The 13,129-nt window shown below is 40.0% G+C and overlaps 1 protein-coding gene across 6 annotated transcripts in view; it reads right to left on the reverse strand.

Annotated features, from left to right (window-relative positions):
• Positions 1-1,259: 1,259 nt before the first annotated feature.
• Positions 1,260-13,129, reverse strand: part of MGA (MAX dimerization protein MGA) — a 61,760-nt gene continuing 49,890 nt past the window's right edge. For 4 of the 6 annotated variants that reach the window (XM_082058177.1, XM_082058174.1, XM_082058172.1 and 1 more), the window contains 7 exons: positions 12,721-12,772; positions 10,866-11,051; positions 10,059-10,170; positions 8,285-8,515; positions 7,415-7,591; positions 6,840-6,992; positions 1,260-5,827 (listed from right to left, as the gene is read on the reverse strand). In XM_082058177.1, the coding sequence (XP_081914303.1) occupies positions 4,527-5,827; positions 6,840-6,992; positions 7,415-7,591; positions 8,285-8,515; positions 10,059-10,170; positions 10,866-11,051; positions 12,721-12,772 (2,212 nt within the window). In that variant the 3' untranslated portion in view covers positions 1,260-4,526. The remainder of the gene's footprint in view (positions 5,828-6,839; positions 6,993-7,414; positions 7,592-8,284; positions 8,516-10,058; positions 10,171-10,865; positions 11,052-12,720; positions 12,773-13,129) is intronic. The other 2 variants (XM_082058175.1, XM_082058176.1) reach the window with 2 other exon arrangements.

Genomic DNA, 13,129 nt, shown 5'->3' on the forward strand with positions numbered 1-13,129 from the left:
CCCCCAGCACGATGCTGGGGTCACCCCCAGGAGCCCACCCCCAGGACCCCGCCAGAATGACCCCAGGGTAATTAATTTAGATTCCATTTGTTGCTAATTGTGGACAAACTGGTCCCCTGCACCTTTTTGAGCTGCATTTATGGACTCAAATCTTGCCTTAAAACAGTTATTGCAAAGGCTCCCTGTAACTTTTCATGGTCAACTAGTCAACTGAGTTTATTTATACCATTGTCTGTGTTTCCAAAAAGCACAATAAATATGCTGGAACACAGAGGTGCCCAGCACAGGTCATGGGACTCTCTTGATATAAAGTTCTTTCCATTGCAAGCCCAACCAGATATACCTTAGATTCCTTTCTATTCCAAGAACTTTACCCCTTAAGAATCAGCCAATGGGATAAGGCCTTGCTGAACGGTTTCATCAGAACCCTTCAAAAATACATTACCTGGCTGTATCACCCATTTTAACCTGTTCTCTCCTGCAAGAGCTTCAGCTTAAACAAAACCAAAAACCTCTGCGACATCTCCATCTCCATCCCTCATCCATAACTGTTGTCTTCATTTTATTTTATTTCCTTAGGTCTGTAAGTCAACTCATTTGTAGACATTAACTACTAAACAAATGAACAATCACCCACAACAAACCCACCACACATTTATCAAGCATGTTATCTTCCATTTAATGGATATGGAAGCAGGAAGATGGTGACTTATTACAGGCATTTTATCTATTTCTTCTAAAAAAGCATCTCCTCTGACATTTCACTCTTCAGACTTGTGCCCATGAAGACAGCTGTGTTGTACAACTTCTCTAAAGGAAACAGATCCAAAGGATTAACCTAAGTTTGGTGTAGGGGGAAGGAGTCTGGACAGTGATTTTATGTGGACTGAATCTTTAACTGTCGTAGGGTTTGTTTTTTTCTTTCTACGCCAGTATTGAATGTTAACCCCATTGGCTTTCTGCTGAAGATGCATTTTGGTGAAAATAAAGCCCCTTCAGTACCTTTTCTGCATTTAGCAAGTCAATATCCCCTTTTACAACCAATAACATTTCCTGCATACTGCTCAAGACTGAAGAGAGACTTTTTTTGATTTGTCTGATTACTGGAATCGAAACCCAGACTTTTGTGTTGCCAAACCTTCTGCCTCAGAGCATCCATGGGTGCCATTTGCTCAGCTCCAATGCCACGTGTCACCCAGAGCGCGCCACCACGGCATTTCTGCTCCCTCTCCCTCCCTGTAACAAACTTTCAAAGCCAGTTTCTAGTTGACCTTGATTGGTTTATTTTAGTTTTACACTTTGTCCCTCACATACAGTTATTTAAGAGTCCTGTACTGTTAGATTTCTACAAAAATATCAATTTTTCAAAAGCAGAAAAGAGGGAAAGATATATTTTAATATATAAAAGGAAAAAAAAAAAGGAAAAAAGCTAAATCTGACATTTCATCATATTCTTAAAAACATTCCAGTCTATTTACAGATGTGTAAAAAACAAAGAAAATCTCCAGGTCTCTTAGTCTATTGAGAACGTGTGCCTTGCAGGGGTTTTCTTTGTTCTCCTGATTCTAAAATCTTTAAATTACGTCTCATATTCTTGCATTATTGCCTCAAAAGATAGCATACATAATTTTTAAAAGGTCTGTTCCAACTTGAGGGAAGAGCAAAAAAAAGGAAGTCAGCATTTAAATTCATAGCAAAATATTAAGCTGCAGACATGAGACGGTGGAACAGGGAGAGGAAAAGCTAAGAGCATTTCAAACAAGCTTTGTTGCCTGGTAGAACCCAACACAGACTCTTCTTGGAACTGCATCAACTACCACTTTGGCAGCCAAATTTGGGGTCTGTTCTTAGTTAATTTAGTGATCATGTTCAGGAACCAAAGATTTTTGCTGTCGTCTTTACACAGTACGTCTTCATTGCCATAAAATTCCTCACTGCCCAGTGCCAAACAGTAAATACATCCAGGCATTTTCCATTACCTTGATAATGGACAAAACATCCTCAAAAGTACAGCGTTTCTTTGAGATAACATTGGAATGGTTTTCATGTTACAGCTTTCTGGCCCAGGCAAGTGTGCAAAGTACACATACTTTTAAAAAGTATTCAGATGTAATTAGCACACAATTCGTTGATTAAAACAGCCATTTAGAACCACAAAAGGGTAGGGTGCAGAATGAAAGGTCAGTGATTAGGGATCTGAAAGGAATCACCCCACGTTGCTCTTTCACACACAGGAGGAATGAAATCTATTGGTAACACTGAGCTGCCACAGGTAAAAAAATAAGCAACTTCAGCCTATTAGAAATGCTCAGAACCAGATTCCCATATAAATACATTTAAGTCTAATCTAAAACTAATTTAGTCACTCCAGATTTCCACTGGCTTACAATAAGGTTAAAATTCTTTAATAACAAGGAACATTATGTCTAAATACTTATCCATATTGTAAATTCCCTTTTCTAAGGCATTCAGTGACAACCCTGCCTGACTCACGCTGACCTACACTCTCTTTTCCAAATCACTAATACGGGACTTATATCAAATATTAAAATAGTAAATATGCAAAAATCAATAAAGAGTTATGTGTAACTGCTTTAAAACACACCATTTAGAATGGACTGGTGAGAACCTTTTTTGTGTAGGCTCTGGAGTAACTTTATGCTTACTGAGCTCAAAGGGCTTCTCTCTTCTGCAGCATAATATAAAATCATAAAAAAGACGAACACCCAATGTGTGTATATCCCCTGAAGAATCGAACCTAGACCCAGATCCAGAAGCTGCAGCTTACTGAACAGGGAGTATGGTTGCACTGTGCACAAATGCTGCTCCCTAATTGTGGAAGAACATCACCCTCCACACCTGCGCAGCCTCAGCACTGCAACGATGAATTCCTGCATTACTGCATCACCAAAGATCAGGAATTTTGGAAGGAAAATCCCAGCTGCTGTTGCTGGAACAGTAAAACAGGGGATTACATTCCTAAACATAAAGCAAAATGCACCACCAAATTCTGTATAATTTTCATGGCAACGTTTTTTACCTTTTCGGAGCAGTTAAGAAGCCCCTCAAGCGCACCGTAACTCGTATTTACAAACTTGATAGGAAAAGATTGTGTATACACTCATTAACAAATCATCTCTCCTAGGCTGAAAATTTCATTTGTCAAGAAAACTATGAAAACAAAAATCGTGTACAAAAATATAAATATCTTTACAGTCTGTAGGCCCTTCACATTCAACTGCTGAACAGTGAAGAGTATCTACAGGTTATTGAGTAAGCAGTGGCAGAGAATAAAAAATACATCTTGTCATTCAATACTGCCCCATTTCCCTGGTAATGAGCATTTTTGTTGACTTTTTTGCTATACACAGATTGTGCAAATGCAGTGAGAAACCTCTGAGTACCTTTCCTGAATTTATAAAGAAATGGAAGGTTTGGAAAGATATACACATATTTTCATATATACATTCACATATACACCTCGCTCATTTACGCTACAACAGTCCTGAAAGCGTTCTGTATTTTTATGAAGTAACACTTCCTATTAACATTCCTAGCCACCAAATACATCTTGAAGAATGACAGGAGGGAAGAAAACAAGAACTGGGAAAACACTCAAGCTACTTCAAGCAATGTATTTAAAGATGTAGCAACAGGGTGCCCAAATTTCCTTCTACTCTCTGTAACTTTTCCGTCCAGGTGCCCTAAGCACCGAAGGAGGGAGTATTTGTATAGGGGCAGGAAGTGAAAAGTGAGGTTTGGGATTTTTTTTTTAGTAGTTTTATTTAAGTTAACATACTGTCTTACTTCTAATTACACTGGGAAATATAATTTTCTTCCCCCTGTAGTGAGAGTTATAGATGTTTATTAAAAACTTCTGTGCATAAGCTCCTAAAAAGAGTTTCTGCCAGAGAACTATCTAGCACCAAAGGACAAAAGGTTTTCACTTCAGCCCTCTGCAGAGTCTCAGATTTCCTTTCTGCTACTCTAGGTAACAAGTTTGAGAGTAACCGCAATCTCATTTCTGCACATTCATTATATTCTGCAAACATTAAAAACAGCATATGTGAACAATCCAATTTCTGCATAGATAATTTGCCTGGTACAAAAAGTAGCAATCCAGATTTTTTCCCAACAAGACAGCTGCCTCCCTACTGGAGGAAGGAAAAGAACCATCCAACCAAACAAAAAACCCCCTTTTGATAGCCAAGTTTCTCAGTCCTTTGACAAACTATTTCTGTGTAGGATCCAATTTTGGAAGGATACCATGTGCCCAGCAATGGTTATAGATCATCTTCCTTGTTTTGTGAAGGGGAAGGAGAACACACAGAATACAACAGTGAGGTAAAAATATGTCGACATGCTTAAAGTTTCACAGCACTTATTTCTCAATTTGGGGCCTGCCCTCAGATGAAGAGAGTGCCGATGCCATACAGAAAATGAGTGTTGCAGACAAGGGAGGCTGCTGAACTGTGACACTGGTTCACTGCTCCAGATCTCTAGTCTCTGATAAAAAATAAATGCATTTATTTGCCTGTGGAAGTTGAAGGCAAGGCCCCAGTAGTATTCAGTTTCGTAACCACAGGTGCTAACGTGGGCATTGCTTTGTTATCCTGTGCTTCTGGAACAGTTGCAGGCAATGAAGCTTTTACCCCACTGGGTGCTAGTTTTGCAACTACAGGTGCCAGTAAGGGCATCACCTTATTACTCTGCCCTTCTGAGTCCGCTGGCAGACTCGCCACTTTTAAGCCAAGTGGTGCCAGCTTGGGCATGGGCCTCCACAAAGCGTCAGCATTACTAGCTTCTGGATTAGTTTTCATCTGCAAAACTGGAGGAGTCACATTAGTGGTCTCTGCCAAGGTTGTTCCGGTCTTACCATTCCCACTGGTGGGTAAGGACAGATTGGGAAGTGGATCCTTCATGTCAGCACCTATTACTATCTTTAAAACATCCGCTTCAGATGAAGGTTCCCCAGAGTTCTTGTCCCCATCAGTAAGGTCATCATCTTCCAGGTGCAGCAGGAGAGGGCTTATAGAGCCACCACCCTCTGGAACTTCAGAAAGGTCCTTAAAACTGCCTCCCAAATGGCCAAACTGGAAGGAAGACCCATCTGCAGCAGAGAGACCACTGGCTGTTCCCCGACGAGCTTCTGCATCTTCGTGAGAGAAATCCGAGTTGAGAGTGCTGGGCAGTTCTGACATGGCTGCAGCATCATCGTTCAGCTGCTGATTGAGGAAGGCAATCTCGTTGAGCAGTGAAGTGAGCGTTTCATCAGTATCATCACTCTCCTCAATGCCGCTCAGTAACTCACTTGCATCCAGTTCTGCTTCCTCCATTGCAGATGCTACTTTCCTCAATTCCATTTCTATCCTGGAATCTTTTATCTGCAGCTTGCGGAATGGCAGTTCTTTAGATTTTAGTCTTTCCCTTCCAGAATCACCGTCTTTCCTCCTAGCTTGGCTTCCTCCAGACTCACCAACACAGACCTTTTTGCTAAAGGACTCTGGAGGTTCCTTTGTACATGACACGTTCCGGAGTTGTGGAAAACCATCTTTATTTTCTAAGAAAGCTTTTGTAGGACCGGCGGTATTTCTTCCATCTCCACCACTGTCTCCAGGATATGGCTTGGCTTTTTCTTCTGAAAGGATGCTATCACTCTTCCTGCTTTCAAAGGGTGCTACAACCAAGGACTTTTCTGAAGCCTGAGTACCTGCAGCTGTTGTTGCATTAGAATTTTTGTTTCTGTTCAGGTTTAGACTCATGCTTCCCTCAGCAGCCAGCGACGTTACATTAACAATCTTTGGCATCATGAATGTATCTTCGCTTTCTGCAAAACCAAATAAAGTAGCATCCATCAGGATCCATGCTAACTGCAAGATAATTCCTAATGAAATACAATTTGCTCACTTTCAGCTCTTCCTCAAGTAAGCTGCTATTCACAATTGAAACCGCTTACGCAGTTTTTTTGTCGAGTGAGGCCTTAAAACACTAATAGCTTAGCTTTTAACTTGTAGAAAAAGAGCAAGCTCCACATCTGTTATCCCAGAACCACCTGCCCGGTCCTTCAGCTTCCTCCAGCAGGCTGGCATAAATGCAAGTAACTGTAATGATTACAGTTCTGATGATGACACACAAGTAAAACAGAATTACAATATTCTCCCTCACTGTTTTTTCATGCTTTATTCTATGAATATTGGTTTTGTGCACAACACTACAGAGGCATTTCAGGGACCACACAATTATTTATGTTTGGTCACCAAGCAGTTTCCTGTTTATAGCACTCGGATTTCTTCCCAGTCCCAAATGTGAAGTGAATTTGCCTTTTTCCATTATGACCAAACGACTACAATAAAGCAGAAAGTGAGGGGCTTGCTTTTAACACAAGGGACAGCGACCAGCACACTGCTGGCAGGAACCACCCCACGCCTAGACCCCACGTACTGTCTTGAAAAGCATCTCTCCCAGGGGCAGCAGAGCTGCAGGAGGTGGAAAAGCCTGGATGTAACAGGCAAAGGCTTTCAAGAGCCCCAGCACTGCTGCGCACTGCAGCTTCCCCAGCAGGGTGAGTTACACCACAGACGCATTCCAGCCTCCACTTATTCAGATTTTGCTGAGGGCAAGGAGGCTCAGTGACCTGAAGGACAGTTAAAAAGCTTGTATCTATAAACCCCTAGAGGCCCCTCTGAACTGCTCAAAACATTTAATAGTGATTTTCTTTGAATACCCAGACAATAACACCCATTATTACTTCCCAGCGAGAGAACAATTTACCTTCATTTTTGCAAGTATAACGTTCTCTGCATGCAAGCAAAAAGATCCATAAAAACCAAAGTGCCTACCTGAATGGGGCTCCGTAGCTGATACTACTGTTGAGGGCGCAGGGTTTCCAGCAGCAGTTGACAGTGTAATGGGAATGGTAGAGTTAGCAAGGATTCCTTTTACTTGGACAGGAACTGTTGATCCTGGCAGCTGAATCATCACAGAAGCAATACCTTACCCAAGAAAAAGGGAAGGGTGGGTGAGGTGGAAACAAAAGCCTTTCAGATACTTAGTTAAGCCTGGAAAATAAGAGCCTTGCACTTTCAGGCAAGACTTTACCCTGTAATACCACTTGAAAGTGGTAAAGAATAGAAACGTAGATTGGTTAGGTGATTAAGAAATCTTCCCTATGTCTCCCTAATTTGGGAATAGCAAAAAATTAACAGATTTTACTTACCTTTTGATAAACTGACAGTTTGAGTAACTATATCAAATACCTCTTACCATAGTGAGGTTCTATCTCAGTCATTTAAGTTGTAACAAAATCAGAAAAATTAAAGCAAAAATTAAACAACATTTTACTTTGTAATCTGCTATGCACATCTATGAACAGCATTACACTAACATTTATTAACGCGTTCTCACATGACCATACCTGGCTGTGCTGTCATAGTAGTACTGAGAGCTCGAGGCTTTAACTCAGCTTGCAGCAGTGTGGAAGGAACAGCTGCCACCTGCCCTGGTACCAGGGGGCTCTTCAGTGTAAGCACCTGCCCCTGGGGAGTCATCACCAGGCTTGCAGCAGTTAGTGTAAGAGAGGATGAGGTCTCCTCTGTTAAAAAAGAAACACATAAATCAGTAATTTATTCTGGCATAGCAGCCTTGATGGCAAATGATATCCTGCAATCTGGTGTTCCGTACAGTTGTCGAAGGAACTCCAGCTAGAAGGTTTACAAGCCCTAGATGAGAAAGCTGCTACAGAAGCTGTGCAGGCTCCAGGAACAGCACCCACACAGCTAGAGCCAAGTCTGGACTGTGTCTTCCAGCAGTGTAAAAATCCTAACTCTCCAGAGTGGCACCCTGATCAAATTATCAGAGCACTCTTGCTGAAATTACGAAGGGAATTTGTTCAGTGCAAAGAAAGAACAGAAGTTCTCCTATCTCAGCCAAATTCTGATGTCAAACTTCCCCAGGATGAGATAAAACTGAGGCTTGGGAAACCAGAATGATCAGTTGTTTATAAAAGCCCAAGACCACTTCAAGTAAGGTCTAGTTATTATTACCAAAATCAGAAACGTCACCAGATCCTTATAGAGCTTATACTGGTACTACCATGAAAGTTTGGATTTCTGCCATTCTTTTGTTCCTTCCTATGCTTATGGTGCAAAAGTCTCCATAAACACCAAATACTTCTCCACAAGAATGAAGTTGCCTGCAGAAGCAGGTTAGCATTTTGTCTTCCCACAAGGTGCTGCTTCGATGTCTATCTCCCCTTTATGCAAAATGTGCATTGCTTTTAGCCCACCTGTGGCACGGACTCCTTTTCTGGCAAGTATCAATGGCTTGCCTCTTCTATTTGTCATGGTCACTTGGGTCAGCTCTCTGGGGGGAGCAGAAGATCCTTCTTGCTGTTTGTTAGTAGTTGAGGTTACAACAGGTTCCTCTGGTTCAGATGGTTTCTTCTTTTTCTGTGCTTCTGCTTTTTGTTTGGCATAAATATACTCTAGCTTCTTCAGGACAACCTCTTGTGTCTTCCCTACAGAAAAATTATCAGACAGTCAACCTATCTTCAGACTCTTTTTTCCAAAACTAAAGAGCTGAAGACAGAACTAAAAATCTATTAAGCTGACACCATTCAACTACTATGCAATGGATAACGACCACCACACCAAGAAAACAGCATACTTAATAACAGAAGGAAGTAATTACCTATTTATTCCAAATTTCTTTCCCCTTCAGCAACATCCATATATTTCAGAACTTATCTGCAACTCTGATAAGCAGAAATCAGCTTGGACAACCACTAACTCTTGCTGAAGAAGTACCATTTGAAAATATCCACAGCTGTGGAAAAAAACCTCACATCTCCCCTAACGATAAGTGTATCACTGCCAGACAAAATGCTACCCTTTACCTAGTATGAAATTCCTTGGAGTAATGGACCTTGTTACTCCAACGACTTTTAGAGGTAAACTCATACAGTTTCACCGTTGACGTGAAAATTGTAACCTTGAACAGTCACAAAGATTTTATAAATAATTTGTATTCTGCAGCTGCACACAATCTAATATGATCAAGGTTGAAATAACTACCCTGGCTTGCTTCTTACTTAGTATTTATATTCTAACATCATGGTCTATTTTTAATTAAGTATATATTTAACTAACTCTCCTGAGAGAGAACTGTTTCCTCACCAGTTTTGAGGTACTTGACTATGAATGCAAAATATCAGAAAAACACTTTGTGAAGTTATTTGCTTTCATTCCCTGCCCAAAAGGCCTATGATACATTTCTGGAGTAAGATGAGAGTTCACTAAAACACTTCAAATACCTCAAATATATATGAACTGATTCACATAAATACACAAGATTTAAGCATCTTTCATTTCTACTTTACAGGCAGTCTCCTGATTTTATCACCGGACAGTGAGAAGATTACAAGAATAATTTATGTTTTCTTTGTTCACACATATTTTGGCACTGGCTGAACATGTGTCACAGCTTTCTGACACCTCCAACCAAAACAGAAAAACACAATGGTTTTGTCTTGAAACACCAAGATGAGTAGTAGCTCAGAATATTCTGCAATTTTGTTCTATGGAAAGAGCTGCCACCTTCTACATGCTACTAGCACTAGTTCTCAGAAAAGCAGTACAAGGGTAGTTATTTGTAAAGCTGACCCAAGCAGCCAGAGGTTTTAGTCCTGATGGAAGACAGCTGTGTAGGCTTGTGAAGCAATGAGCAGAACTGCTGATTCAGGAAGTGACCAGTGACAGAATGAAGTGACTTTTCCTCCACTAAAGCTCACCGAACACACAGGAACCCAAGCCTGTGTCTTGCAGCACAGAGATCATTCTACACTTCCTTTAGGAATAAAGGAAAACAAAAGCAGTTCTTAGCAGCATGATGAGTGTACCGCTGAGTCAGAGCTCAGCAGGTCTTCCTTTGGCGTCAAGAGTCTAAATTTTACCTGAACCAATGACTCACCTGGATCCACAGAGGATTATTCCACTTACTCCCACTCTTAAAAACCTTTTATTTCATTATTCCAACTACTCTATATCCAAAATCAGTCTCACCTGAAAGCGTTGATACTTTTCGAATCAAAACATCTTGTTTCCGTGTCAGTAAGTTCTTCTGTCCCATAAGTTTATCTGCCTGATCAGTCAATCCTTGGATTTCTTCATGGGCCTATAAAGGTGTCAGGAAACCGATTTATAAACCAACAACACACAAAATCATAATTTTCTTTCCCAGAAACCTTTACAAAATTTATTTAGACACTTTCATAATCTTGAGAAACTAGGACTCAGAGAAAGCATGTCAAGTAGCATGCGATGCTAGCTTTGCCTAAATGTAAGCTGAAAAGTGATAAACATCTTGTTTGTCTTTCCTCTAAAGTTCAGCTATTTTAAAGAAAAAAACACAACTTAAATCCCACAATTTCAAGGCATAATTATATATCTACAGCTTATGTTCTGTTCCCTAACATTTACATCTTTACAATTAAGTTTTTTGTGTCAATAAATACTTAAAGAAAAGCTATCTTCTCCTGCATTACAAAAAGTAAGCCTTCAAGGTATTTCAAAATTGCCTGATGTACACAGTAAACCACCAAGCAATTAAGACATATCCTTCCATGGTTAAATTTATGTAGAATACAACAAGGAGAAGGCCAATCTGAAAAAATGCATCTGCGTCACCAAGCTTAAGCTTTTAAAAATACAGATTCTTTCAGATATTGTGTTATTCTAGAGAGTCCTGTAAATGTGACTTAAGTTCTCTATTCACAATATCACTGGGATTCACTCAATCAGTTCATATAGTTTAATTACTCTGTCCACATTGAATGATTCTCCTCCTTACTGGAGCTTTAAAATACTTACTTGCTTGAGAATGTAGCATTTGGAGACCTTGGGAAGGTTGTGTAATCCCAGAGCTCTCTTCAACTTTTCAAAGAGATCTCTCATTTCATTACGTCGCCGGCGTTCATTTGCTGTGTGTATCTGGCGGTAATGAGCAAAGGCTTCTGCCTCAGTCTTCAGCTTTCTGTTCCAGAATTGATGTTTCTGCTGGAGGAGTAATGGTATTGACCAGTTTCAATAAAAGAGGTAACGTAACAGCAAACGATGTTCAAAGGCATGCCCGATTTACAAGGTTTCTACAGACACCCGAGAATTTCATGTCATGCTGTTCTGCTATTACATCTTCGTGAAAGTTCAGTATCAGAAGCACACGCAATAAGCATGAAATGCTGACCAACAAGAAATAACATAATCACATCAGTCCTAAAGGAAAAGATCATGAGCAGTCCCTTCTATTAATAAGCTTTTATTTTTTTTGCAATACAAGGCTACTTAGGTAAACCACAGGATTACACGTTTGAGCCAGTCTTTTGCTGTCATTTGCTTATCCAAAAGGTCTACTAATGAATTAAATAATCACATAAAATATAGGACGCTTGAATTTTAAACTAGTTTCATTTCTATTTTGTTTCATAGGTACACACAGGTTGGGGTCATGAGACATCATAGGTAAGAATGTGAAAGACAGCATTCAAACTTATCACCCCAGACATATACTAAGAAACAGAAAGTGTCAAAGACAGACTCTGATTTTGAATTTACTCAAATTTACAAAAAGGTTGACAGGCAACAAGCATAATTACTAATCTCTACAGATTTGTTATTTCATCATTACTCTTACAGGTTTTGTACAATTATGCTAGTTATTTCATTATGAAATAGTATTAGTATGGTATTAGTATTAACATGTTTTTTACATCATTTTAGGTCTGCTGCAAACCCCACTGAGTCAGTGGAAAGACTCCTCAGGTCCAGTGATACTATTTTGGAGCCTGCTGGCCTGCAGAGGCATCTGAAGACTGTCTCCTGAAATGCTCTTGACATCCATTTTGCCCTCCCTCACAGGCAGACTGAGCACAGCAAAGCTGCAACTGCATACGCTCTTGTGTGGGCATTAGGTTCCTCTCAAGGAAGGGCCTCTTGCCATAACTTCAAGGGCAGAGGGAAGAATACCTGGATAAGGTAATGCAGGCAGAGCATCCTGGAACCCATCTCCATCTCGGGCAAAAGCATCCATACCAGTCTGCACTAATGTGTAAGACACATACCAGGCTCACAGCCCACCCCAAAGCCCCACCCCAGCCAGCAGGTAGATCTAGATCTGACATCAAGTACATCACAGATGGCTACCATGGACAGTCAGTGAAACTGAGTTCAATCAAAGGCACCCTAAAATACAGCATAAGCTTCGGAAGGATTGCAATGAGTTCTGGTTTGAAATGATTCTGCATTATCTTTAAGTTGTCTAAATACATATTATTTAAGCTATTGTTTTCAGAAATGCTTTGCACAGTGCTGTGCCTATAGAATTGTACATGTCTTCTCTGACATATGAAAACATTTCTCAGTTGTTCATTAATGTGTGTTGTAAAAATTATTTATGCTAAGAACACAAAACCTAAGCAAATGTACTAATAAAAGGCAGATATTCCTCCTATACATAAAGCTGAATCTAAAACCCACTGATGCCAGCAGCAGTTTTCTTTAATGGCATCTGGACTGAGCCCCTTCCCCCCATATACACATATGCTTTCTTGCATTTAATCATAAATATATGGAAGGCAGATAAATCACTTTGAGAGTTGCACTTGAGATGAAATTTTATCTTTAAAATGGAAGTGTGATACCAAAAGGAAAGAGGAGAGCAAACATATACCTTCGTGGGTTTTTCTGAATAATTTTCATCCGAAGAATTACAAGCATGGTATCTGGAAGACAGGTAAAAAGTTTTTCCCAACACTACTCATCTCATGCACTCTATCCTCATTAATCCAACCACCTAGAATTACTCATTTTTATCCCTTGAAATTAACTCTTCCTTTTATAAGTACATGAAAGCTGGATACCGTTGAGCTTTCTCAAAGAGAAAAGTGAGATCTATCTCCAATGCCATTGTCCTTGAAAAAATTGAGCTGTTCCGAAAGCTGAAAAAGTATCCCATAGTGCAAAAGACAAAACTATCTCACTATGTGCCAAAGGGAATAAATTCAGCCCATGACTGTTAGCTGAAGAAAGTTGTTTGGTTTTGCTTTTTTTTAAATTACATTTTGGTTGTTTTTTAAAAT

The sequence above is a fragment of the Streptopelia decaocto genome (genome assembly GCF_964273445.1).
Source record: "Streptopelia decaocto genome assembly, chromosome: 7".
Taxonomy (NCBI): domain Eukaryota; kingdom Metazoa; phylum Chordata; class Aves; order Columbiformes; family Columbidae; genus Streptopelia; species Streptopelia decaocto.